We start from the raw sequence: 27,124 nt of genomic DNA on the forward strand, positions 1-27,124 counted from the left end.
AGGTTAATATCCCCTCTTTTTACAAAATTTTCACCCGTTTGAAAAATGGTAAACCTTCAAGGCCAAAATGAACGTATGATGCTTCATTTGAAAGATGCATCTTTTATAGTTACACCCTCCCACTCACAAACCCTAAAGCTAACCCTGAACATGTCACTGCTGGTGACTTGGTCGTCAGAAGGCTACGCATGTCTCTCAGTAAAGGGAACAATGCATTTCCACTGGAAACTGAGGGAACTGTTTCACCCTGGGGACCTATGGCTCAGATTTTTTGTTGGAAGAAATATGAGTGTAAGATGTACACATATAATAATAAATAAAAAATATTATAATTATATTTCACCAATTACTGTTCTCCTTCAGATTTTCCAAAGCCAACCAGCGGGCCAGATTGGAGTCTTTGCGGACTGTTTGACACCTGTTGTGGGGCGATCGTAGCTCAAGAGTTGGTAGTTCGTCTTGTAATCGGAAGGTTGCCGGTTCGAGCCTTGGCTCGTTGTGTCCTTGGGCAAGACACTTCACCTACCGCCATCGGCCAGAGGGGCCGATGGCAGCCTCGCTTCTGTCAGTCTGCCCCAGGGCAGCTGTGGTTACAACTGTAGCTTGCTTTCACCAGTGTGTGAATGAATAGTGGAATTGTAAAGTGCTTTGAGGTTTCTCGAAAAGCGCTATATAAATGCAATCCATTATTATTAGAGAAAGCTCTAGCTTAACCTTTTAAGTCACATTTGACATTATGTAGTCTGTGTAGTATTACAGAAGAGAAGGAAGATACAACTAAACAGTTGAGACAAGTTCCCGAGATATTGGACGACCTGCACAACTCTGAATATTGATCATATATCGGATATCCGTATCTGTCTTGTAGAGGCGAGAACACGCCGCAGCAGCTGTAACTTACTTTAATAAAAATACCTGTGTTAAACCTGTAATTAGTTCTTAATTTGTAGGTGAAATATTTGAGATGACATATTAAAATAAAATTATTTAATAGTTATTGCAAAATATATATTTCAAAAGAGCTCACAGTGACACAGGTGTCACCGCCCATTTACACACTGAGGAAGGTTCCTGCTGAAGTTCAACACTGACTCTGCCATAGTTTTCCTGACAGTAAAAAAGCATCTGGGCTCAAATGGATTAACTATGATTTGTTTCTTAGATCTTCCAGTTCTATACGCCATTTAATGTCATCATCTGGCATTATGTATGGTTTGTTTTTGAAGAATGTTGCTTTGAATCTTACAGGCACGCCTGCACAGCCTCCTGTAACGATAGTCACATGAGAATTCCGTCAACCCTTCAGGAAGGACCACAACAACTTTTAGACGTTTGTGACCTCACAGAAAACGGATCTCGGATGAGACAAAAACGGATCAGACCTGCAATTATCATGAGGGCGGTGCTTTCGACAGCCAATCAACGTGATTTTCACTACAAGCTCGCTGGCACAGCAGTGGAGGACGCCTCGGCTGAGTGCTCACACTCTGTTTACTTTGTCGGCTGGCAGTGTGTTCAGTTCAGTGTGAAGGAGCCGGCTCTGTGGATATGAGCAGCTGGCAGCTGTGAGGCCTCTAAGGACTTCCGTCTGCTCAGAAGTGTTAACGATGCTGCTAGACGAGCGGATCTGGTTGCTGTTTAAGCGCCACTGGCCACAGACTCTCACCTACTGGAGCGTGTTCTTCAGTTTCGGCCTGTGCATCGCCTTCCTGGGACCCACTATCCTGGACCTGAGGTGTCAGACCCAGTCGACCCTGCAGCAGATCACCTGGGTGTTTGTCTCTCAGCAGTTCTTTCTGCTGGTGGGCAGCAGCGTGGGAGGACTGTTTAAGAAAACGTGAGTCTGGTTAGTGAACACCGAGTGTTTTCATGAGGTCTAGCTTCACATGTAAAACACCTCACCGCTCAGTGTACTCACTGTGTTTCATCCAGTGCGTCCTCTGCCAATCATCAATGCTTTGACTTGTGTTTGTTATCAGAGCTCAGCTGTGAAAGCTGACGGTGAATCCTCTCTCACTCTGTATGTGTGATGGGTTAGACACAAGCCCACTGGGAAGGTTTCTAACAGGGTCCATGTGAACCCACACCCAAGGAGTGTGTAGGATAACATAGTTTGCATGTCAGTGATGAACTTTATAATAAACAAAGGATTATATACTTCACCTTTAAAGGTCCCAGCTGTGCGGCAAAGGGAGTTACTATGAACTGTTTTCAATCTATGCCCGGTTCCACACATTTCCTAAAAGAACCTGGCTTGTACTAAAAGCATGATATGAAGAAACTGCTGGCTGCAAAGCTGAAGCCACTGACGTCAGTGGTTATAGGAGAGGCTACTCTCTCAGGTGGGTCTGTTATCAGGGTTTCTGTGAGTGCACTACAAGCACAACTGCCTGCAGGAACCTTTCTAGATACTAAAACCACAATTGTTAAACTAGTTAATATGTCTTATTAGCCTTCTGTTACATGTTGAAAATACTCTTATTCGCAAGGGGGTGCCACAGTGGGTAGCTTGGCATGTTTGGATCTTTAGCTTGTTAAGTTTTAGGGAGCCACTTAACCATGAAAGCATTTTAAAAAAAGTTAAAAGTTTTTAAATAAGGAAAAGAGGACGAGTTTTAACTGTTAAGTTTACGTCAGTTCACTTATGTCCTCTAATTCACCTGCATCCTCTAATTACAGGACTTAACTGCAGTTCTGGCAGAATAACTGGTTCTCACATTTGAGCAGGACAGTGGTTTAGAGTTTCACAGAGTACAGAGCCATATACAGTAACTAACCCTGTGGGTAACAAAGACATGCCTTTGCTGATATCTCTGCTACCTTTAAAGCTTGCTTTTTGGCCCTAAAACAGAATAAAGTTACATTGTAAATAAACACATTCAAACGAGAGTTCAGGTTTATGAATGTACAGATAAAATAACTGAGCAGATGAATTATTACACCAAATGGGATTTTTTTCTTTTTTCTTTTCTTTTTTCTTTTTAGTGACTGAAGTTGAGAGTTTGCAAAATATTGTGGTCTTGATGGAGGGCTCAGTATGAAGTGTTTTGTTCCTGATTAACAATAGTGTTGAAATAATTTTCTGACTGCAGCTAGACTTTCACCTGTGACAGTTGGACTGAATATTGTATTTGACTGGCAGATCTATGGCATGCAAATGACAGAGTTTTGGTTCACATCTCTGTTTGAAATTTCCAGCCACTGAGCAGGAATGACAGATTGTGTGAAATGGAAATCTACATGTGTTGGGACACAATGGACATACAGTATAATGCCAAACGCATTCACTCGTCTGTGACATCCCATTCTTAATCCATAGAGCTTAATATGATGTCAGCCACTGTTTGCAGCTATAACAGCTTCACCAAGGTTTAGTTTTTATGGGAATTTCTGACCATTTTTCCAGAATCACACTTGTGGGGCCAGACACTGATTCTCTAACTCATCCCAAACGTGTTCTGTCAGGTTGATTTGAGGACTCTGTGCAGGCCAGTTAAGTTCTTCCACATCAAACTAACTCGTCCGTGTCTTTATGGACCTTGCTTTGTGCAGTGGTGCACAGTCATGTTTGAACAGGAAGGAGCCATCTCCAAACTGTTCCCACAAACTTGGGAGTATATAATTGTCCAAAATGTCTTGGTATGCTGAAGCATTAGGAGTTCCTTTCACTGAATGTTGGGGTTTTTGGTTAATGGGAAAAAAGCCTTTGGAACCTTGGAACGTTCCCATGGAAGCCCAGTCTCTTTCTTATTGTTAAATCATCAAAACTGACCTTAACTGAGACAAGTGAGACTTTTGAGACATCCTGGATGAGTTGTTCTTGATGTTTCTTTGTGCAATGATGTGTTGCTTTTAGAGATCTTTCAGCTATTTTTTGGTCAGCAGCTCACTGCTGAGTGACATTTCAGACACTGAGATTCACCCTATAGCTGTCAGTGATCATGCTCCTGTATCTTTAAAATTGATGCACAAGAATAATACTACACCAAGTAAAAACTGGAGATTTAACACATCACTGCTCAAAGATGAAGACTTTATTAAATATTTTAAAAAAGAATGGACTTCATATTTAGACTTTAACGACACTCCCGGAACATCTGCTTCTGTTCTATGGGAAGCAGGGAAAGCTGTGATGAGAGGTAAAATAATTTCTTTCTCATCACATAAAAAGAAAGAAGAAAACAAAAATATTCAGGAATTAGAAAAAAACATCAAATCCTTAGAAGAAGCCTACGCGTCCCACCAAGATCAAGAAATAATGAACAAAATATGCAAAACAAAACTAGAATTAAATGAAATTATTAATAAAAAAACAGAATTCCTAGTACAAAGACTTCGCTTGCAGAATTTTGAACACAGTAACAAATCCGGTCGATTTCTAGCTAACCAGTTAAAAATAAATAAAGAAAAAACAACTATATGTGCTGTTAAAGATCTATCGGGGAACACAATATATGACCCTGGAAGAATAAACAACATTTTTAGGGATTTCTATGAAACTTTATATTCACCACAAATAAACCCATCTAATAATGAAATTGATCAGTTTCTTGACAACGTAAATCTTCCGAAATTACTAGACAGTCAAGCAATGGCACTGGATTCACCACTGACGCCAGGTGAACTCCAGGAAGCCCTGATAAGTATGCCCAATAATAAGGCTCCAGGTCCCGACGGCTTTCCTTCAGAATTCTACAAAGAATTCTGGACAATTTTGGCACCAGTATTCCGCGGAATGTTGCAGGAAATCAAGGAAAATGGCAGACTTCCATCAAATATGAATTCTGCCAACATTAGTCTCCTACTAAAACCAGGCAAGGACCCTTTATTTCCCTCAAGCTATCGTCCAATATCTCTTATAAATGTAGACCTCAAAATAATCTGCAAAGCTCTCTCAAAGAGACTAGAGAAAATAACCCCCCTTTTAATTCATCCTGACCAAACTGGTTTCATAAAAGGTAGACACTCATCAACAAACACTCGTAGATTACTTAATTTAATAGACTACTCATGCAGTAAAAACATTGAAACCATAATATTATCTCTAGATGCAGAAAAAGCATTTGACAGAGTAAACTGGAAATTTCTATTTGCAACTTTACACAAATTTGGTTTTGGAACCTCTTTCATAAACTGGATAAGAATACTATACAATTCTCCAACAGCTTGTATCAGGACAAATGACCAGACATCCTCCAGCTTCTGCCTCCTGAGGGGCACCAGGCAGGGATGCCCACTCTCCCCTTCACTTTTTGCAATTTTTATCGAACCACTAGCGGCAGCATTTAGACAGGCCACAACAATTAAGGGCATAAAATGTAAGAACGTAGAACATAAAATCAGTCTCTATGCAGATGATGTGTTGCTTTTTCTGCAAAACTCACAAACCAACCTTTCTGAGGTAATTACTCTAATAAACTGGTTTTCAAGAGTTTCAGATTATTCAATTAACTGGTCAAAATCTACAGTTCTTCCCATTAACTGCTCCTTCCATAACTCTTCTTCTGCCCCACTACAATCTGGAAACATTAAATATTTGGGTATTAATGTTTCTCCTAAGCTTTCAGACTTAACTAAATTAAACCACATCCCACTTCTTAAGAAAGTAGAAGGTGATCTGACTAGATGGAAATCTTTACCCATATCACTCATGGGAAGGGTCGCCACTATAAAAATGATGATCTTGCCAAAAATAAATTACTTATTTTTAATGATCCCTAACAAACCATCACAAGATTGGTTCAGATCTCTGGATTCATATATTTCTAAATTCCTTTGGAAAGATAAACCCCCGCGTATCAGCTTAAAAACGCTACAAAGAACTAAGGATAAAGGAGGATTAGATCTGCCTAATTTTCAACAATACTTTTTAGCCAACAGGCTTCAGTTCATTTCAGAATGGTTAAAACATACCCTCTTAGATGAGCCCTGGCTAGATGTTGAACAGGCACTATGCAATGATCTAGAGATTTCAGACCTACCATTTATCAGCTCAAACATCAAAAGATATGAATGCTTCAAAAGTGTTAACATCAGCTCTTCTCTGACAGCATGGTGGGAGTTTCTAAAAATAACGGAGTCTTCATTAATCCCATGCAAACGTACACCTATCTGGAATAACCCTGACATATTACAAAACAATAATATGATTAATTTTCCAGAATGGAGTTGTAAAGGAATTAAATACTTAGAACATATATTAGAGGGAACAGAATTTATTTCATTTGACAGACTAGTTGCACAATATGGGATCAACAAGAAAAGGTTTTTAGAATATCAACAAATTAAATCCATAGTAAAAAAGAAATTTTACCCCAGTCAAGCTGAATTACAAACACCACCAAGTGTGGTACATTTTCTTACTCTTAAATCCCCCAAATTATTATCTAAAATATACAGAACACTTTCTAAAATAGATGAATCAGTATCCCTTCCTATTGCAAAGTGGGAAGCAGATTTATCAGTAAGCTTAGACCAAAACTTCTGGTCTCAGGTATGCTTAAAAACCTTTAAATTGATTAAAAATCCCAGTCTGCAATTAATACAATACAAAATACTACATAGAGTGCACTATACTGGTCATCGGATGTTCAAGATGGGCTTTACATCTTCCAACAACTGCTCACACTGTCAAGGCAATACACCAGACAATTACATCCACGCTCTTTGGTTCTGTTCACCAGTTCAGAAGTTTTGGCGTGAGATATGTGAAGACTTATCAAAGTGTCTGAAATGTAAAATTCCAGCCTCCTCTTTAGTGTGCTTGTTGGGAAAATTGGATGATGTCACTACAGAAACTAATACAGTCCACATTGTTTTTACAGCCCTATGCATCGCCAAGAAAACGATCCTCATGAACTGGAAAAATAAAAATAATCTTAATTCTAGCCAATATAGAAACCATCTAATAGATCACATTAGTCTTGATACAGCCTCTGCCACCACATTAGATCAATCCCTCTGGGCTCCTTTGATCGGCTCCGTCACCTAGAGGGGGTGGGGGGTCGTGGTTTGGTCCCGTCTTAGCTATTGTGGTTGATGTGGAGGTTGGGACGGGCTTAGGGCGCCTGGAGGACCCCTAGAGACGTTATCCTGGGAGGGCTCAACCCGGGGGGCTGTGGTCATAACCTGGTCAGTGGCTCTGGTCGCTCTTAGAGGGTGTTCTCCTCGTGGCTGCGTGCAGCGGGGGTTGGGGGATGGTCTGTGCTGGCGGACGTAGGTTACTGGCCTGGTGGCCTGGCTGCCCCTGAGTGGATCCGGGGCAGGCGGGGGGACTTGGGGTTCGGGGGTGCTTCGTCTCCATGATGGGGCTCTGGCTGGGCCTTGGGGCTTCGGTCCTAGTCGGTGTGTCGCCGAGGTTGTGGGCGGGTGGGTGCACGGGGGCTCAGCCCTGGCGCAGGGGGCCTCTGGTGCATCGGCCTAACTGGGGGGCTCTTTAACTGGCGGGGAGGTTGTTCCATCCTTGCAGAAGTCCACTCTGCAGGTGGGGGAGAGACATAGGAGAGGTGGAGAACAAACCTAACCTGGGTGTCTGTTGTCTTGTGTAGTCTGGGAGATGATTGAATGTTAGGGTGGGTACAGTTTCCTCTGCGGTGGGGTAGGGTGGGCTTCCCTGGGTCCTGTGGGGCTTGGCGGTGCTGCTGCCGTAGGCCCCGGTCTGGATGGGCCTGGACTCCCTTGCCTTGGTGGGTGCCAGAGGACGGGGGTGCCTACTGGGGTCAGCGGGGGAGCTGGCCCTAGGGAGGAGCATCTTGCCCCTCCTTTCTTTTCCTCCCCATCCCCGGCTGCCTCCCTCTTCCCGCTCCACCACACCCACCCACACAGGTAGGGCCTTGGGGTGTGGGTGTGTCACCAGGGTGCAGGGGAGACATCCCCCCCCTCTGTCCCCTTCTGGCCACCTGTGCCTCAATTTTATTCCACAACTTAGACATCCACATTATTCACACTGTCATAACACACACATATATATAGGGCCTTGAGGGTGACCACGCCAACGGCGTCCAGTGAATGGTCTGAGTATTCAACCCTACCTCTGGCGCCGGTGCCCACCTCTCAATTTTAAATCCATGTAGACATTGAGGGTTCTCGGGAGGGGCCGTGCTAACACCTGCTGCTCTCCGGCAGCAGCACCATGCCCTCCCCTGTTTTAAATGCACTTTAGAACAACACGCAGCAACACTACACATGAGCGGGAGGAGGGAGGTATGGGGTCTTCACACACCCCCGTTCTCTGCCAGCCATCGGGGCGGGGGGCTGGGAGGAGGTGTTGGCTGACAGATTGGCCTCCCTGCTTCTGCGAGGCCTGGGGCGGCCTGCTTGCCTCCACCCCGGGGGGAAAGGGTCACATCTCTTGGGTCTGGGTGCCGTTTCCCCCTCTGGGGGCGAGGGTACCTGGACCCGGGGTATAGAGTATGTTTGGGGAGTGCGATTGTGTGTACATGTGCATATATGTCTATTCCTACGTTGGATGAGTGCTGAGTGTTTGTATATGTGTGCATGAGGGTGGGAATGCATGTTTGTGTCTGTGTGTGCCTGTTTGTCTGTGTTTATATGTCAGGTCAGGTCTTAGACTCCACCTCCCTGGGAACACCCAGGCCCTCCAAAGTGTGGAGGCCTATCTCCCCTCACCACACTCCCTGCCGGTAACTGATGCACTCAGGGGTCGGTGCATTGGTGGTTCTTGGTGTCCGGGGCTGGGCGCTCAGGTATACACCAGCTCACTCCCGGTGGCTACTTGGCGGGGCCTGGTGCCTGTCGCTCGGTCAGGCCTCTTCCGGGGCAAAGGGGGCCCTCGAACCTCCGGCCTCGGGGCCTGCAGCTCGGTTCACTCTGGCACAGCTGGCTGCCGGCAGAGCCGGCGGGCGCGCCAGTGCAGCCCCCTCTGGCTTCTGCTCCGTGGCTACTGGGTGACCCCTCGTCTGGGGATCTCCTCAGCCCTTCCCAGGAGGGTGGCACGGATGCCCCTCCGGTGGTACTCCTTGGGCTCTCGCACTCTGGGGTCCCTGGATGTCTGGAGCCTGGATCTCCTCCATGCCTGCTTCATGCCCTGGGGGACGGGGCTATGGCCCTCCACACCCTCTAGCAGACCGTTACATGGGGAAACCTTCTGTATACAAGCGCGCTGATCCACACGGGTGTGCACATGGGTGTTCACTGTTCGTAGACATAAACTACACCTTTCTTAGCTGCTACTTCAAAGCACATTGTGCGCTGTCTGTGCTGCACAACAACATTCAATATTTAGTATTTATTGCTGTTTACACTTAGCTAGATTAACATGATGGTGTTGTGTTTAGTATGTTGCTTTGTTTTTTTTTTGCTTGTTTTCTATTCTTTTTCTCTCAACAGGTGATCCAGGAGATTTTTTTTTTCTCTTTGTCTTTGTAAGTGCCCTTTCTCACTGTCCCTCTTCCCTTCTGTTTTTCTTTTCCTTCCTCTCTTTCTTTCTCCCTTTCCTATCCCCCAATCATGTCTGTCTCATCTGTAACTACTGAAAATAAAATAAATAACAACAACAAAAGTTGATCAAATGGACCAATACGGCAATGCCATGATGATCCATTTGGCAAAATAAATCCATTTGGTATCCTTGTTGATCTTCAGACAACAATTCTGACGGCTAAAGAACCAAATGGGACAGACAAAAAAAAAAAAAAAAAAAAAAAGTAGTTTTCATTCATTGTTGGTGTGCATAAAGGTTTAGCTGGCAAAGCCTTTATACAAAGACTCCTGAAATGACGAATGACCTTTTATCAGTTTGTGTTGTAAACCGTCTCTTTATCCACTCATTCACCACTGAACTTTCCTGACATCCCCCCCTTCAGAAGACATAAGGTTCAAATTGCAAACCTGTCAATGTTTTAATGATTAAAAGGTACATATTATGCTAAAAAAAAAAAAAAAAAAAAAAAAAAAGAGATCTTTCAGCTTACTTCACTTTGCCATACATTTTCTACTTCAGTGATTTCTTCACTGAGCAGGTCTGGCAGTACTCAGGATTGTGTGGCTGTTGAACCTGAGATTAGCTTTCCAGAAAATGTAGTTAATCACAGTTAATTTATGATTGAATAAGGAGGGAACTATTTTTTTTTTTTCACATAGGGGCAAGTAGGTTTGGATAGCGTTTCCCATAATAAAATAAATCATCATTTTAAAAATTGATTTTCTATTTACTTGGGTTATTTTTAAAATAATTAAATTTGTTTGTGATCTGAAACATGTGAGAAAAAAGAGAAAAACAGAAACTAGGAAGTGGGTAAATACTTTTTCACAGCACAGTTTCAGCCTGGTACCTATAATACGGGCATATGGAATTCTCTAAATACTGAGGAAAGGTGCTTTTTTTTTTCTTTGCTCCTTTACCAAAAACACACTGGACCATCCATTACGAACAGAGAGGACATAATGCTGCCGCATTCATACAAACAAACAACATAATTAATAAGTGACTTTGATCATTATGTACATTGCTGTGTTTTCCCCTGTTACTGTTACTTGCCAATATGTTGTTAGGTGTTGAACTTTCACCAGTTTGAAGTGTTTGAAGTGCATAGTTCACTTATAGATTTAACAAACTTGAAGCACTTTACAAAAGCTTTCGTGCTATAGTTAATGACCTACAGTACTGTATGTTTAAATAATCCACAAGAATTTTGGCACATTGCAATAAGCAGTTGGAAAAATAGGCACGCATAAGATTTTGAGGGACTTTGACAAGGGCCAAATTGTTATGGCTAAATGACTGGGCCAGAGCATCTCCAAAACTGTAACTCTTGTGGGGTTTTCCCAGTCTCTATGAAAGGGAGTCCAAGGAAGGAACAGTGGTGAACCAGAGACTGAGTCATGGTTGGCCAAGTCTCAGTGATGCATGTTAGTGGTTGGCCTATGTGGTCAGATACAAGAGAAGAGCTGACCCCTGTCCACTGCCGAATGCTTACATAACCCTAACCCAGGCACCAGGATGCACTGTAGAGAGAAGTCAAGCCGCTAGAAAGCCGCTAGAACATGTCAATGTTCTGCTGGGAAACCTTGGGTCCTGCCATCCATGTGGATTTTACTTGTACATGTACCACCTAGCTAAGCATTGTCGAGGACCACGCCCACCACGTTTCATGGGTGTATTCATGGGGTTTTCCCTGATGGCTGTGGCCTCTTTCAGCAGAATAATGCACTCTGCCACAAAGACAAAATGGTTCAGGAACAGTGAGTTTGAAGTGTTCAGCTGTGATCCATCTTCAGCTTCGCAAAATGGGCCCGTTTGGCATGTGGCTAAAGCAAAGTCAAGTGGCTGTTAAGAGGTTAAACAGCCAACCATGTTTCTTGGACATATGTTTTTTTAACCATTATCTTTTAGTGCACCTACACTGTTTTTTCATTATCACTGTTGCGAAAGCTCCTTTATCTTTATTGTGTTTGCTGCTCACCTTGCCCACCTGCGTAGGTGAATTCATTTCCCAAAAGCTAATCCTGGATGTGTTTGTGTGCACTTTGGAAGCCTTAAACAGTACATTTATATAATTTAAAGTGGAAGCCTTTACAAACTCAGCAGGTGTGATTCATTATTTTTGCTGCTGGTTTTTCACCCTCTGGTGGTTTTTGTGAATGTCCCTGGAGCTAGCTAACAGAGGATTATCTGGGACAAGCTGAAAGAGAAGAATGGAAAGAAGGGGAATGTAAGGTGAAGATAAGATGTAGGTTTACTGAAGCTGTGTGTGTGTGTGTGTGTGTGTGTGTGTGTGTGTGTGTGTGTGTGTGTGTGTGTGTGTGTGTGTGTGTGTGTGTGGTTGGGGGGGGGGGCTGTGATAATTCTGGCTAGGTAAATAAGTTTTAAGCGACAGACCATCAAGGTGACTTTACTGCAGCAGTAAGTAGGTGTGAATGTAGGCTCAAGATTATTGTTGGTATTTTCCTTTAGTTTTAGGTTAGTAGAGCATAAGAAGTTTATTTATTCAAACAAAACTCTATCATGTGTACACTGGATGTGTATGTGTGTATTCCATCCTCTGCTCCCTCTTTTTTTTAGCCTTAAGTCCTCGCTCTTAGCCCTCTTCTTCTGCACCCTCATCATCTCGCTGGTGTTTGCCGTCATACCACTATGTCACCACGTGATACTGCTGTCCATCGCCATGGCGCTGGCTGGCAAAGCCATGGGCGTGATCGACACCATCGCCAACCTGCAGCTAGTGAAGCTGTACCAGAAGGACTCTGCCATCTTCCTGCAGGTCACTAAGATGCTGATGTGTCTGTGTGTTTGTGTCGGTGCAGTTAAAAAGCTGCTGTGACTGTGGGTCAATTTGAAAAAAAAAAAAAGAAAATCACTGTTCGACATAGCCTTGTTGAAAAAAGTAAGGGGAGTAACTGAGAATAATGGTGCCTTAATGAGCATTTTTATTTAGTCAAACAGTCACATGGTTTTGTGTATGGATTTTCATGGGTTTTATAGGTTACTCATTTGTTTACTATACTGTTTGGATTCCTTTCATTGGGCTCATTAGGAGGCCAAACTAGGTTAAAAGGAGAGTGAATGTGTGACTTACATTCATCATGCCAACAGAAACCAGGCGCCTGCACAGTCAGGTGAAAATCCTGTTTGCTTGTCATTGCAAATGACCCCTTATCACGCTGCCCTTGACACGCCGCACTAAGGCTGCACAATTATGGCAAGAATGATTATCACAATTATTTTGTTCAGTCTTGAAATGACTTTTATTTGTAGTGATTATTAACTAGCTTTACAGACAAAGTGTCTTTTTATTGCACTGTCATATAAATTGAATACTGCTTTCACATCTCAACGTCTGTATAAATCTTAGCATCAATATAACATCTCCTCATTATTGAGCTGAGCATCTCTTAGAAGAGAAGTAGAAAATGCATGTAAGAAAAACAAAACACACCAAAATGTAGCACAGAATTAATTCAGAAGGACACTTTCACTTCATTTCACCTTTACATTGTGCTACATTATGCTAATAAATTAGTCTTTGCAGACAAATAATATAGAGACTAATTCCGTCCTGTCTCTAATGCCGTGTATTTGTCCAGACTATTCCAAGAAACTTCAAGCTGTGTGGTTCAGGGAACAGCTGTGATAATTGGTCAGCGGCTGATTTGGTCAACAGAGCATGCATTTTAAATATCGCTTGATCATGCTCATATGATTGTTGGAAACCAAATTTGTGATTGAGTTTAAAATTGTATTAATTGTACAGCCCTGGCTGATAGTACAATGCCAGCTAAAATAAATGAATAAGTACATGCAGAGCTGGAGGAGGGTGCAATATTTTAAAAAGTAAAAACAAAACAACTTTTTTTTTAATCTTGAAAGTTCTGACTCCTAGACTGCTAGATCCTCTTAATTTGAATAACAGAGGCCGCTGTTCGTGTCTCTTGCTAGGCCTTGCATTTCTTCACAGGCCTTGGGGCACTGGTCAGTCCGCTGGTGGCCGATCCCTTCCTGGCTGAGGACAGCTGTGTGCTGGGAGCTAACTTGACCACCAACTCATCCTCTCCCAGGGACCTACAGCACCTCCGCAGCACCCTCGCTGGCCATGGAGCAGCACTGCACAACATCTCTCACTTTCGTCTGTATACTGAGGGGGTTGTCGTCACCAGGGTGTCGTATGCTTTCTGGATCATGGCTCTTATCAATGTGAGTTCAATGTGATGATCCTTGATTTCTTAGTTTTTTGTATATTTTTCACACTTAAATGTTTCAGATTATCAAACCAATGTAAATATTAGGCAATGATAACCCGAGAAAATACAAAATAGAGTATATAAGTCATGATTAACTACATTTTTTGGAAAGAAGGTCCATTTCTCTTACAGTAACCAGGCTTAATTACTTCCAGACCCACTGAATCAAAAAAATCAATTTCTGGACTGATGAGATAAAAGCTGAACTTTCTGGAAGCTTTGAGTCCCATCATATCTGGTGTAAAACTAACACAGCATTTCATAAAAAGAACATCATACCAGCAGTCAAACATGGTGGTGGTCTAGGCCTGCTTTGCTGCTTCAGAACCTGGGTGACTTGCTGTAATTGGTGGAACCATGAATTCTTCTCTCTAACAGAGCATCCTGAAGAAAAATGTCCGGCCATCCCTCCATCTCCTAAAACTCAAGTGCTCTTGGGTAATGGTTCAAAATAATATAACACACCTATGAATGGCTAAAAAAAATGTTTTACAGTGACCTAGTCAAAATCCAGACTTGGATTTGACTGGGATGTCTTGAAATGTCCTTAAACATTAATGGCTGTCCTTAAACAGCTGTTAATGCTTGAAAATTGTGCAGTGTGTCTGTGGCGCTACCAGTTATTAGGTTTAAGAAACCATTACTTTTTCACGTAGGGCCACCCTTTGCTTTGATTACTGCTTTGCAGACTCTCGATGAGCTTCATGAGGTCGTCACCTGAAATTATTTTCCAACAGTCTTGAAGGAGTTCCCAGAGATGCTGAGCACTTGTTGGCCTGTTTGCCTTCACTCTGTGGTCCATCTCATCCCAAACCATCTCAATTGGGTTTAGGTCAGGTGACTGTGGAGGCCAGGCCATCTGGTCTGATCTGGGGTCATTGTCCTGTTGAAAAATAAATAATGGTCCAACTAAATGCAAACTGGATAGGATGGCATGTCGCTGTAGGATGCTGTGGTAGCCATGCTGGTTCAGTGTGCCTTCAGTTTTGAATAAATCCCCAACAGTGTCACCAGCAAAGCACCCCACACCATCACACCTCGTCCTCCATGCTTCACAGTGGGAACCATGCATGTGGAGACCATCCGTTCACCTTTTCTGCGTCGCACAAAGACACAGTGGGTGGAACCAAAGATCTCAAATTTGGACTCATCAGACCAAAGCACAGATTTCCACTGGTCTAATGTCTATTCCTTGTGTTTCTTGGCCCAAACAAATATCTTCTGCTTGTTGCTTTTCCTTATTGGTTTCTTAGCAGCTATTTCACCATAAAGGCCTGATTCACAGTCTCCTCTGAACAGTTGATGTAGAGATGTGTCTGCTACTGGAACTCGGTGTGGCATTTTTCTGGGCTTTAATCTGAGCTGCTGTTAACTTGTGTTAACTTTCTGAGGCTGGTGACTTGGATGAATTTATCCTCAGCAGCAACGCTGACTCTTCGTCTTCCTTTCCTGGGGCGGTCCTCATGTGAGCCCGTTTCCTCGTAGCAATTGATGGTTTTTGCGACTCCACTTGGGGATGCATTCAGTTTTAGAAAATTTCCAGACTGACCTGACAGTAATGACGGACTGTCATTTCTCTTTACTTAGCTGATTGGTTCTTGCCATAATATGAATTCTAACAGTTGTCAAATAGGGCTGTCAGCTGTGTACCAACCTGACTTCTAGACAATACAACTGATGCTCCCAACCCCGTTAAGAAAGCTTGAAATTCCAGAAATGAACCGTGACAAGGCACACCTGTCATGATAACCATTTCAGGTGACTACATCATGATGTCACTGAGAGAAGGCCAACGGTTTGGAGCACTGTCAACAAAGCAATCTTCAACAATCTTAAAATATAATACATAGTCAGATCAATTTTTTTCTTTGCTACATAATTCCATATATCTTGCTCCATATATTTGATGTCTTCATTTTGTATCTACATTGTAGAAAGTAGTTAAAATAAAGAATAACCATTAAATGAGAAGGCGTGTCCAGACTTTTGACCGCTAGTGTACATGTGATGAATATGCAAAAAAAAAAAAAAAATCATGAAGGGGCACATACTTTCCCATGGTACTGTACATGATATGAATAATGCAAACACATAGTTACATAATACATGATCTTGAAAGTTAATCTATGAAGTTGTGTGTCGTGAATAGGATTCTCTTATGAATAGAACAGTAGTCAGGTGTGGTTCTGAATTAACAAAGAGCCACCCCTGTTTCATTTTACATGTTTGCCTCATTGTTAGTATAGAGTTTTATTTCTGCAGGCGTGGTAATCTTTGTTGCTAATAAAAAATCATAGGTTTGTAATTGCATCAAAGCAGAGATCTGAAAATATGATCTTCTTTTCCAAAGGACCCAGAAGAGTAGTCAAACATGCTAACAATTAAGGCAAATTAATGGATGCCCTTTGCTTGATTCAAGAAAACCAGACTTACTATACATAAAGAAATGTATAATGATCATGTTTTGTTCTATAAGGACTGCATTGTTTCAGCCAAATAAGAATCTGGTTTAATCAGTTCTAATGAAAGTAACTCCAGGTCTCTCTTTTCATTGTTCAGTAAAATTACAAAACCTCCAGACACATTTCCGTCCCACATGTATTCTGCTGACTTTTGTAATTCTTTTATCTCTTTTTTCACTTGTAAAATCTCAGATATCCACTGTCAACTTAACTCTGTAGGAGCTTCCAACTCTGAAGTAGACTTCCCGTTTCCCCCACTGTCTTCCTGTCAGTTATTTTCAAGCTTTACTCTTCCCTCCATAACTGATGTATCTAATCTTATTAAAAAATCTAAATCATCCACCTGTCAACTTGACCCTCTTCCCACTGTGTTAGTTAAAGCCTGTCTTTCCTCGTTATCTCCTCTCATAACCAGTATTATCCATTCCTCCCTTAACACTTAACTCATTCCTTCATCTCTGAAAAAGGCTTCTGTTATTCCAACTCTCAAAAAGCCTGGTGCAGACCCCAATAACTTTGATAATCTTCACCCTATATCAGATCTCCCCTTTATTTAAAAAAATTCTTGAAAAAGTTGTCGCCTCCCAGCTTCACTTATACCTCAATGACCATAATCTTTATGAACAATTTCAATCTGGTTTCCACCCCATTCATAGCACAGAAACTGCTTTGTTAAGGATTACCAATGACCTTCTGATGGCAGCTTATTCTGGTCTCCTATCCATCGTCATTCTTCTTGATCTTAGTGCGGCGTTTGATACCATTTCTCACAATATCCTCCTGAACCGGTTAGCATCCATTTGCATTACTCATACCCCCCTTGCTTGATTTGCCTCATATCTTTCAGACCGCACTCAGTTGATCCAATTTAAGAATAGAATAGAATAAACCTGTATTATTCCACGGATGAGAAATTTCGGTGTTACAGAGCTCTTACGGCAAGGGAAAATAAAATATAAAAGGAAGACACATGGTGGTCCTATAAACATAAGCAACCGAAGTTCGTATATACAGGTAACAATGTATAGAAAAATTGTACGGAGATATGTATAAAATGTACAGCAAACAAACAAGCTGGTGAGTAAGATGACCAAAAGAATGTTAAGCTGTATTAAATCACACTCTTCAAGTCTCTATCCTGTTTCTGCTGGTGAGCCCCAGGGTTCAGTATTAGGGCCTCTTTTATTCATTATTTACATGCTCCCTCTTGGTCATATATTCTGAAAATATAATATAAATCTTCACTGTTATGCCGATGACACCCAGCTCTACATTTCTTCTAAACCCAATTCATCCCTCCCACCTTGCTCCCTCTCAAACCGTCTTATCGAGATTAGATCATGGTTCTCCTCCAATTTTCTTAAACCAAACAGTAATAAAACAGAAGCTTTACTCGTTGCTACAGCATCTATCTTAACCAGATCCCACAGTTTTTCCATTAACATTGAAAACTCTCCTACCATTCCCTCCCCTCAGGTTAAGAGTTTGGGTGTCATACTTGATAATAGGATAAACTTTAAAATCTTACTTCTCACATACAAGTGTATCCATAAATCTGCTCCTTCCTATTTGTGTGACCTGCTTCATATCACCACTGTTTCCCGCCCTCTTAGATCCTCATCTGCTATTCATCTTACTGTTCCGTCTGCACGTCTTATCACTATGAGGAACAGAGCCTTCAGTCGCTCTGCTCCTCGGCTCTGGAACCCTCTTCCTTCAGCCATAAGAAAAATAGACTCTCTTCCCGTATTTAAGTCACAGCTCAAAACACATCTGTTCAAACTGGCTTATTCGCTTTAGTGCTGATTTTATCTGTTGTCAAGTTCTGTTTTGCAACTAATTTTATGACTATTGCTCCTTTTATTAATTTTGTTCTTTTATAAGGTGACCTTGGGTTTTTGAAAGGCGCCCTCAAATAAAATACATTATTATTATTATTATTATTATTATTATTATTATTATGATAGCATGCATCCCAGCAAGTCCGTGAACATATTGGGAGGTCAGTTCCTTGATCATTAAGCCAGTGATTATGCACATGTACTGTTTATAAGGTTGGGGAAACCTGCAGTCAGCTGAGACTGAAGAAGTCACTTGGATGAGTGACGAAACGTTTCTCCCACTGAAAACGCTACTTCCAGATGAACAGAATCAACCTTTTGGGATTTCCTTGGTTCCTTTCACCCAGTGACTGTGGACGACCTAATAGCTCCCCAAAAATGAAGCCAAAATTTCTCTATCGCCCTCTGGTGTCTGGCTGCAGTATAGGTCATAAACCCCACCTCCTCCATGTTAGCAGATGGGACTGGGGTCAGACTAAAATAAAAAAATTCACCTCAGATGATTTTTTTTTTTTTTTTTATCAGTAGTTCTCGTCACGCTGATTTATGTCCAAGGGGTCTCCTTTCTCATAAGTTTGATTCTAATTACTACCATAATGCTGTTAAATTGGGGTGCAACGTCATCATAACAGCTTTGAACAATGATTGGTTTCAGCTCTCATCCGAGAAGCTTCTTCAGTTCTTATATAGTTTTAATATTTTTAACAGCTCTTTGGTCCAAATGATTATTCATCAAGTAAAATACATCAAATTAAAGTTTTAAGTTGAACTACTACTAGTAAATCATTAGAACAGTGTAAGAATTATAATTAGCTTTCTCTTAAACACTGAATTTGTGTGTAAGTTTGTACCTAAGTTAAATGTTTAGCTTGGTCGAGTAATTAGCTCGGGGTGCTGGTGGCCAGTCTGCACTGATTTGTAGCATAGTTTTCTTCCCCATAATGAAATCACTGATGTATCCCATGACTAGATTTCCCAAGTAGTGCTGAACAGTTTCACATGAAAATGGCTCCAATGGAAGTTAATGATATAATGACATTTCCAGATAGCATTGCTGCTCCTCAGAGTTGCCTAAACCTCTTGTTTACAGTTTATCTGGGTTAGAAGTAACAGAAGTTCAGATGAAGTAAACAGACTTCCCCATCACTGCGTGCAACATTTTCAGTGTGTGCTGGATCAGTTTCAAGCGGACGACAAGAAAAGTAGATTGTATGTTTGTGAGAACCTCTTCTCACAAACAAACAAACAGGAAGTGTTGCCTCTTCATTTGGTGAACAACGTTCTCATTGTGTGTCTGTGTGTTTGTGTGTGTTTTGACAGCTCCCTGTCCCAGCGGCAGTGCTCGCATTGATGTCCCATGAGCGATTGCTGCCTTGCTCCAGAAGCAGTCCACGTCTGCTTGATGCAGACTCCAACAGGAGCCCCGCGGGGGACACGGACCAAGGTAGTGCACACGTGTTTGTGTGTCTGTGTGACAACTTTACTGAGATGAAAGTGCAGAGTGTGAGTGTGACTGTCTCCCCAGGACATGGGAGTGTTTTTAGCTGCTGTAACCCTGCCAAACTCCGGGATCGCCCTGCTACTTTCTTCATCATCCACGCTCTAGGAGGAGCTATCCTCTTTATCACAGATGGGATTATAGTAAGGCTTCCAGCTAACACCACACACAATTACACATGAACTTTTTACACTTTGCTATAGTGTCTGAGGTGAGAGGGCCAGGTGAATACCTGAATTGCTAACCATGATGGTCATATTTATAGCAATTCCACTAATTAAAGCCATTTAGGACTGCAGTTAGCTTCAAAATGATGACGAGTAAAAAGGCGATTGTTAAGATGAAAACCTTTGGAGGTATGGAGATGTGTAGGAGAGAGGGCAGTGGACCCCAATCTAGGTGAAGGAGAAAAGTGACAATCAGTGAGCAGCAGAATGGCTCCATGGAAAGAAAGAGCATTACAGATGCAATGTTTTCTTTTTTAGACTCAGTGTTGATGGAGAAGTATACAACGTGTTTTTGTGGATCTAGAGAAAGCATATGATAGGATGGCAAGAGAAACTGAGGTACTGTATGAGACAGTCAGGAGTGTCAGAGAAGTATGTGAGACATGTATGAGGACAGTGACTTCACCGTGGTAATGTGTGAGGTGATAGATGAGTTCAGGTGGGGGTGGGATTGTATCAAAGATCAACTCTGAGCCCCTTCTTGCTTGCAGTGATGTTGGTGAGGTCAGGAAGGGGTCTCTGTGGACTTGGATGCTTTCAGACGACACTGTGATCTGTAGTGAAAGTAGAGAGCAGGTGGAACAAAGCCTCAAGAGAAGAGGAATGAAACTCAGCAGAATACATGTGTGTGAATGACAGAGAGGCAGATGTGAGGAGCAGAGATAATGAAGGTAGATGAGTTTAAATAACTGGCATCAACCATCCAAAACAACAGAAGGTGAAGAAGAGAGTGCCGGCAGGGTAGAGCAGGTGGAGATGAGCGTCGGGGCGATTTGTGACGGAGGGACGGCAGCATTGTGAAAGCGAAGGTTTCCAAGATGGTAGGAAACCATAGAGTGACCTGCTATGATGAGTCCATCAGAGGGACAGCTCAGGCTGAGCTGTTTGAAGACAAAGTTGAGGGAAGGTTGAAATAGCTTGACATGTGCAGAGGAGACATAGTGGATATACTGGACAAAGGATGTTAAAGATGGCGTTTCCAGGCAGGAGGAAAAGATCCCTGAACCGGTCCAAATTTGTTTTGATAGCTGTAGGTAAGTAAAATGGGAACAATCCAAGAATAACCTTTTACACAAGAAACAACAAAACAGGATCGTGATATGTGAGAGCTTCAGTGGTTTTGGCTTTGCTGTATTAAAAGATCATCTAATCGACTAAGAGTCTGCTTAGGAGTGACACAGAGCAGTACATCGATGTACCGTCAGCATTAAAAAAGAAAGTTTGCACTTGTGACATCATGACTGTTTATTACAGTGTTATATATTATATTGCACCCATGTTATATTTATAGAAGCAATATCCTGAGAAAGGATATTGCTTCTATAAATGTGGTAAGAAATCATACAAAAAAGAGCACCTTTAAACTGAGTTTCCTTAAGAAACGTCATTATGAGAGTGACCTGCTGAAGGCTGTCTGTGAATCCAGTGTAAACAGGCAATATAAAGCTTTAAGAACAAGGCTCAGATATTATGGTGCCTTATTTGATCTGATTATATGTTACCAATGAGAACAGGAAAAAAAGTGAGTGACAAAGTTTGTTCCCGGGCCTGATCTAACTGGCCTCCGGCCGGGTTTCTTGTCCTGCAGGGCTCTTATGCTGGCTTCGTCTACACCTACGCCGTCTCCCCTCCTCTGCTGATGGGCCATAAGATGGCAGGCTGTCTGGACAGCATATTCTGGGCCGCGATCACTGTGGGAAGACTGGCTTCAATGTACTTGTCCTACAGATACACGGCACCCAAGCTGCTCACCGTCAGTCTGGTATGGACACATGTCTGAAGGACAAATCTGCATGAACACAGATATCACAGAGCAGGAAAAGCAGAGGTGACCATCAGGGCTTTATTCCTCTTAAAGCAATAAGACAGTTGTCTTACGACAGTTCAAACCAAATATTTGAACAGGGTGGGAATGCAAGCCACTGAGAAGAGGATTGTTGTCTGAGTGGATACACAAAGTGTGTTTGAGCTAACCTGGTTCAGTCTCACTTTACCACATCATTTCAGTCTGATTCATTCCGCTCAGTTTCGGCATTGTAGTGTGGTGTCTCTGTGGACAAGCGGTTCATTACAAACGTATAGATGCCGTCCTGCTTGATCTCATAAATAAGGATCGTTATTATCAGTTTTCTGCAGTGTGAGCCTGAACATAAAGTTTGCTTTTCTCACGCAAACAGTGTTACTGTTATTTGTTATTTTTTTATTTTATTTTTTTATTTTGTTTTTGCACTTCATAATTGATGAAGTGCGAAAACAAATTTTTTTTCTACAGTTTCCTGGAGCCCGAGGTGATTTTAAATGATCGTGTTTACAGGTTTTAACCTGTAATGGTTTGTAGTTTTTTTTGCTTTTTCTAATTTTTTTGTCACAACAGGCTCTCTGTTATGTGTTGAAATATCTCAGCTGGTCAAGTGTTAGATTGAAGCCGACTTTGGTTCTTTGCTGGGTTTTGGCAGCACTTAGTTCCCTTTTAACCTTTAGCAGGACTTTCCAGTGTTAGTCTAAGCTTTCAAATCCAGTCACCTGTTATTTCCACTTTACAACAGTATGTGTACATTTCCATCAACATCTGTGCGTTACCTCTCTCTCTGTTCTTTCTGTTTATGTATATTTTATATTTAAAGTGTGTGTGTGTGTTTCTCTCAGGTGGGAGTCATACTGGTTCAGTGCCTGCTGTTAATCTTCTACACCAGCTCTGTGTTTCTGTTCTTTGGCACCTGTGTGTTGGGACTGTGCATCAGCAGTGTGTTTCCCTCCGTGTTAGCCTTCACAGAGGACATATTAGAATACAGAGGTACACACACACACACACACACACACACAGCGTCAGTGCCTCACAGGAGTACAGCCATCAAACAGTCATTGTTAATATTAGGCTAAGATAACCCGACGATTTCATTTATTAAAGGGAAAAGGCTTCCCAACCCTACCTGGCCCGGTATAAAAAAGTAACCTCCCCAACAGAGAGTGGCTTACGAAATTGAATTCAGTTTGTTTTGCCACACTCTGGCCTGATTACTGCCAGACCTGTTGAATCAAAAAATAAAAAAATAGAATCTGACCAAGTGAAGTTCTCATAAAGCAACACTTCATGCCAAAATGTAAAGAATCTCAAGAAGAGAAACAAAACCAGTCTGCAAAGGTTTACAAAGTCTTTTCTAAGACTTTGAGAGAGCTAATTTCCAAAAATGGATATAACGTTGAACAGTAGTGAACCTTCACAGGAGGGAAAAATGACTCCTATCAAAATAAGAGCGCACTCATGGCTTATTCAGGTCACAAAGGAATGCAGACAAACATGTAAAGAACAGTTAAGGTCAGCGTTCATACAGTTTTACACTGAAGTATTTTCATTTGTAATATTTCTTTCTTTGTTAGGATTTGTAGAAAAAGAAAACAGAAAGGGGACAAATACTTTTTCACTGCACCAGGGTGCATACTGCATTTGCTAATCTGATAAACAGTAAATATATTGTAAACCAGTAGGAAATGAGTAAAATCATTCCTGATGACACTCAGTTACAGACAAGTAACGGTGAAAGTGTAAAACAGAATAACTTGTTTGCAAAACATATAAATACAATATTGGATTAAGAGCAGATCAAACTGTGAGCATGAAAATATGTGCTCACTTTGAATTTCATGCCACAAAGGCAGCAGAAAGAGAGCTTTATAATAAATGAAATTAAAACTATCACATAAAAATGTAGATCCATGCAGGCATTTTTACATGTAAAAATAAAATATTGATGTTCTGTTTACAATACGCATCATAAATAACTGTGTTTCTACAGTTCTGTTGAGGGTTTTTTTTCCACATTCCTGCACTTGAGTGTAATAATTTCCCCAAAAAGACAAAGATTGTTTAAATATACATGTTTGTCTTTAAGTATGATTTATTATTAGTTCTTAATGATCAGATCTTACTGATTCATTTGTACTTTCATTAGTTTTTACAATTTTTATGTCATCCAATTGTTTGTTTTTATTATAATATTCAAATTAATTTAAATTTCTCGATATATTTTACATCAAGTATTTAATGTAAAGAAACAAAAACCCTGTTATCCATGTAACACACACATATGATCATAATCTAATACATTTGTTCATTTTTGTTTGATTATTAATTATTATAACTTAATAATAAGCATTGATTGATTTTTTTTTTTAAATTAATTGGTTCATGTACACTTTTACAGCGTTCAACTTTTGTCCCATAGCTGTAGATTATTTCTGTGTGCTTATTGTGTGTTACAGGCTGTGCCACAACAGTGCTGGTAACGAGTGCCAGCACGGGGGAGATGCTGCTTCAGCTGCTTGTTGGATCGGTAAGAAAGGATTCAAGACTCTTCTGTCTTCCTGAACATTCTTATAAAGTATTCACTTTCACAAAATGCTTTTACATTCAGTGTTTTATATGAATTTCTCGTTTCTTTCTGAAACATGTAATAACTGTAATATAATAGTGCATGTCCCCTCATTGGGGAACAGGCTTTCAGGTCACTACTGAGCATTTGTGCAGTGACTGTAGCCTGCTGTGTCTGAATGAATTAGGCTAAAGCGCCTCAATAACGTTGCTTGGTGGCTCCATTGCTTCCCAGGGTTGACCGCTGAGATCTTTGCGATTTGGAACTCAGTGTGTGTTTATGTGTGTGGCTCCTGCAGGTGATCCACAGTCAGGGCAGCTACTCCTTCCTGCTGTGCGGTACAGTAGCATCCTTTATCGGCTTCTGCCTGTTTCTGCTGCTCCTCTATATCCAGAATATACACAGAAGCCAGCACACAGGTAAATACATCCAGAAAGACAATGATTTGCCAAAACACTGGTGATGCCATCTGAAAATACAAAATGCAGCCTCAAGTGGTCATTAGAGGAATTGCAATTTTGGCACTTGCGCTTCAGTCACATTTTCTGCCCTGGAGGTTGCTGCCTGGACTCGTTTGGACTAATTCTGACGTTTCATTCTGGTTCTATCTGCGCTCACAGGTAGCGAACCAACAATCAAACCTCCTTTTTCATAGATTTTTTCAGCTTGACAATATCGCATCTGATGTGACGTGTCAGCCTGTGGATGTCTTTTTTTTTCTCCTGTTTTCCTTTAGTAACCAACTCTTTTACCTCTCAGATTTGTCTCAATGCACAGACATGAAAGAGAAGCCGAAGACCGGAGACTCATGACGCACTGGAACCCGAGAGAGCAGAGGACACAGCAAAGGGAGAAATACTTCAGGAGAAGCTGACACTCCTTCACGTTCCCCCAGGGTGGAGGGTTCACAATCACACTCCTACGTCATGGAAATCACATGCTGAATAATTATTTGCACCCTACTTTCACAGCCTGATGATCAACAAACAGCTCAATGGATGACTAGAGTGTACACCTCTTCATCTCTTTGAGCACATTAAACTGTGCATTGATTAAATACGACCTCTTCAGTATGAATGTAAATGGACTTTTATAATAGCACTCATTCGGTGGTGGAAAATAAAGACACACGGTGTAACATGCAGTCGGTTAGAGATCTTTTATTATTGGTTTCTCCTACTGTAATTCTTCTTATATGAACTCTTCCTCACACATCAATACGCAATACAATCAATCCTGTGTGTGCATATAAAGTGAGTCACTAATGGTCATTTTAAAAAGTGGCTTTGGATGGGGCCAGACTGCAGGCCTTTCTCTGAAGTGTTTCACTTTTGAACTGGTAGATATTACGAGTAAAGAGTTTCAATTCACTTTCATTTATATAGAACCAAATCACAACAACAGTCACCTCAAGCACTTCATATCATAAGGTAAAGATCCTACAATAATGTAGATGGTAATCAGACCAGTTCTTATATAGTGCTTTTCTATTCTACCTGAACAATCCAAGCACTTTATACATCATGTCTCATTCACCCAAGTGCTTTTTTCCCTATGCTCAAGTACTTATAAGTATCCAACATTTACACACTAATGGATGCAAGCTTCTGTTTAGTAGATGACCTCCTGAGCCACAGCCACACCAGACAACAAGCAAGGTGTCAGATACCAAAAGATCTTATCTTTTAATTCAAGTGTCTTATATATACTATATGTTAGGCATATTTGACTTAACGGTTCTTTTATTCTAAAATTTAAATTTGGTTTTGCCATATGTCATTTGAAAGGGTACTAAGTGGTACTGTAAAGACGATTCCCACGTCTAGTAGACCTTCAAAAGAATCCTGAGGGAGGCTGGGGAGCTTAAGTGTACCATGTTCAACATACCATTTATATGTAAATGGCTAAATGCATTCTCAGCTTAAATCTAAATTTATTACAGTTTTTGCCCGTTGCTTGAACACTATAAACCCATGCTTAGACTAAAGTAACACAACTTGAAGCTTTTGTTACCATACCTCAAACACATGTACCCATACCTTAAACAAAAGCGCTGCTTTGCACTCTAGTTGCAATTATGCAACACACTTACTCCTTTATGCAACACACATGGTCCTGCATACTACACTCTATTTCATACATAAGACACTTCGTTCAAAAATGAAATTTCAGGGTGCCATTTGGAAAACACATGTATCCAAAATACAAAACACATCGGGCAATTGCAACCACTCAAATACACACCTGAAGGCACTTACTTGCAAAACTGAACACCAATTAGCCAACTACAAAAAGCCCTCAGTTTAGCCATTTCAAGAACTTTGCAAGCATGGATGGAGGGAGAGCAAGAGGAGGAGGAGGAGGAGGAGGAGGAGGTGGTGGTCGTGGTCGTGGTCGAAGAGGCCATGCACGGACCCATATTTCTGATGATATAAGAGCAACTTTGGTGGACCATGTCATCAACCATGGCCTGACTATGAGGGAAGCTGGGCAGAGAGTCCACCCACATCTAAGCCGCTTCACAGTGGCATCTGTAATAAGAACATTCCGACTAGAAAACAGGTATGTCTTCACCTCTCTACCTTCTACTCTACTCAGATGGTTTTTATAGCACTGTTCTACAGTATATCACATTACCATATCAAGTGTACAGGGTATTGCAGGGTGCTAATGCTCCTTTTGCAGCCAAAGTGGTAGTTTCTGTGAAACATACCATGATTACTTATATTGAAGTACAGTGTTGTACAGTGGATGATACAGTATATACAGTAAAGTACTGTAAGAAAAATAAGCAAACCAATGACAATATGTGGTTGTAATTCTCTAGAATGACTCGAAGACCTTCTGGGGGAGGACGCCAACGCCTGTTCACACAACAGCAGGAACTTGCCATTGTGGACCTAGTGAGGGCAGACAATGCCATCCGTCTCCACCAGCTACGAAAGAAAATACTTGCAGACAGGCAAGTGTTCAACAACATAAACCATGTGAGCATCACCACCATCAGACGCATCTTGGGAAAACACAG

General features: G+C 41.5%; 1 protein-coding gene across 2 annotated transcripts; it reads left to right on the plus strand.

Annotated features, from left to right (window-relative positions):
* The first annotated feature begins 1,551 nt into the window (after positions 1 to 1,551).
* Positions 1,552 to 25,504, plus strand: mfsd4aa (major facilitator superfamily domain containing 4Aa). 2 transcript variants are annotated; one of them, XM_065470754.1, is made up of 10 exons: positions 1,552 to 1,837; positions 12,023 to 12,221; positions 13,397 to 13,651; positions 19,322 to 19,445; positions 19,527 to 19,642; positions 21,315 to 21,488; positions 22,373 to 22,520; positions 23,987 to 24,057; positions 24,395 to 24,515; positions 24,856 to 25,504. In XM_065470754.1, exons 1-10 carry the CDS (start codon positions 1,608 to 1,610, stop codon positions 24,906 to 24,908), a joined length of 1,491 nt encoding a protein of 496 aa, XP_065326826.1. In that variant the 5' UTR covers positions 1,552 to 1,607; the 3' UTR covers positions 24,909 to 25,504. The 2 variants fall into 2 exon arrangements, with proteins under 2 accessions (XP_065326826.1, XP_063329297.1); XM_063473227.1 differs by having other exon boundaries at positions 19,322 to 19,642.
* Positions 25,505 to 27,124: the final 1,620 nt, after the last annotated feature.

This window comes from Pelmatolapia mariae, linkage group LG5, assembly GCF_036321145.2.
Source record: "Pelmatolapia mariae isolate MD_Pm_ZW linkage group LG5, Pm_UMD_F_2, whole genome shotgun sequence".
Lineage (NCBI taxonomy): Eukaryota > Metazoa > Chordata > Actinopteri > Cichliformes > Cichlidae > Pelmatolapia > Pelmatolapia mariae.

Excerpts from the sequence above, each read along its gene's own strand:
- mfsd4aa (XM_063473227.1), top strand. The coding sequence starts at position 1,608 with ATGCTGCTAGACGAGCGGATCTGGTTGCTGTTTAAGCGCCACTGGCCA. Across the intron at positions 1,838-12,022 it reads GGAGGACTGTTTAAGAAAAC|CCTTAAGTCCTCGCTCTTAG; the intron begins GTGAGTCTGGTT and ends TCTTTTTTTTAG. Across the intron at positions 19,643-21,314 it reads TTATCACAGATGGGATTATA|GGCTCTTATGCTGGCTTCGT; the intron begins GTAAGGCTTCCA and ends CTTGTCCTGCAG.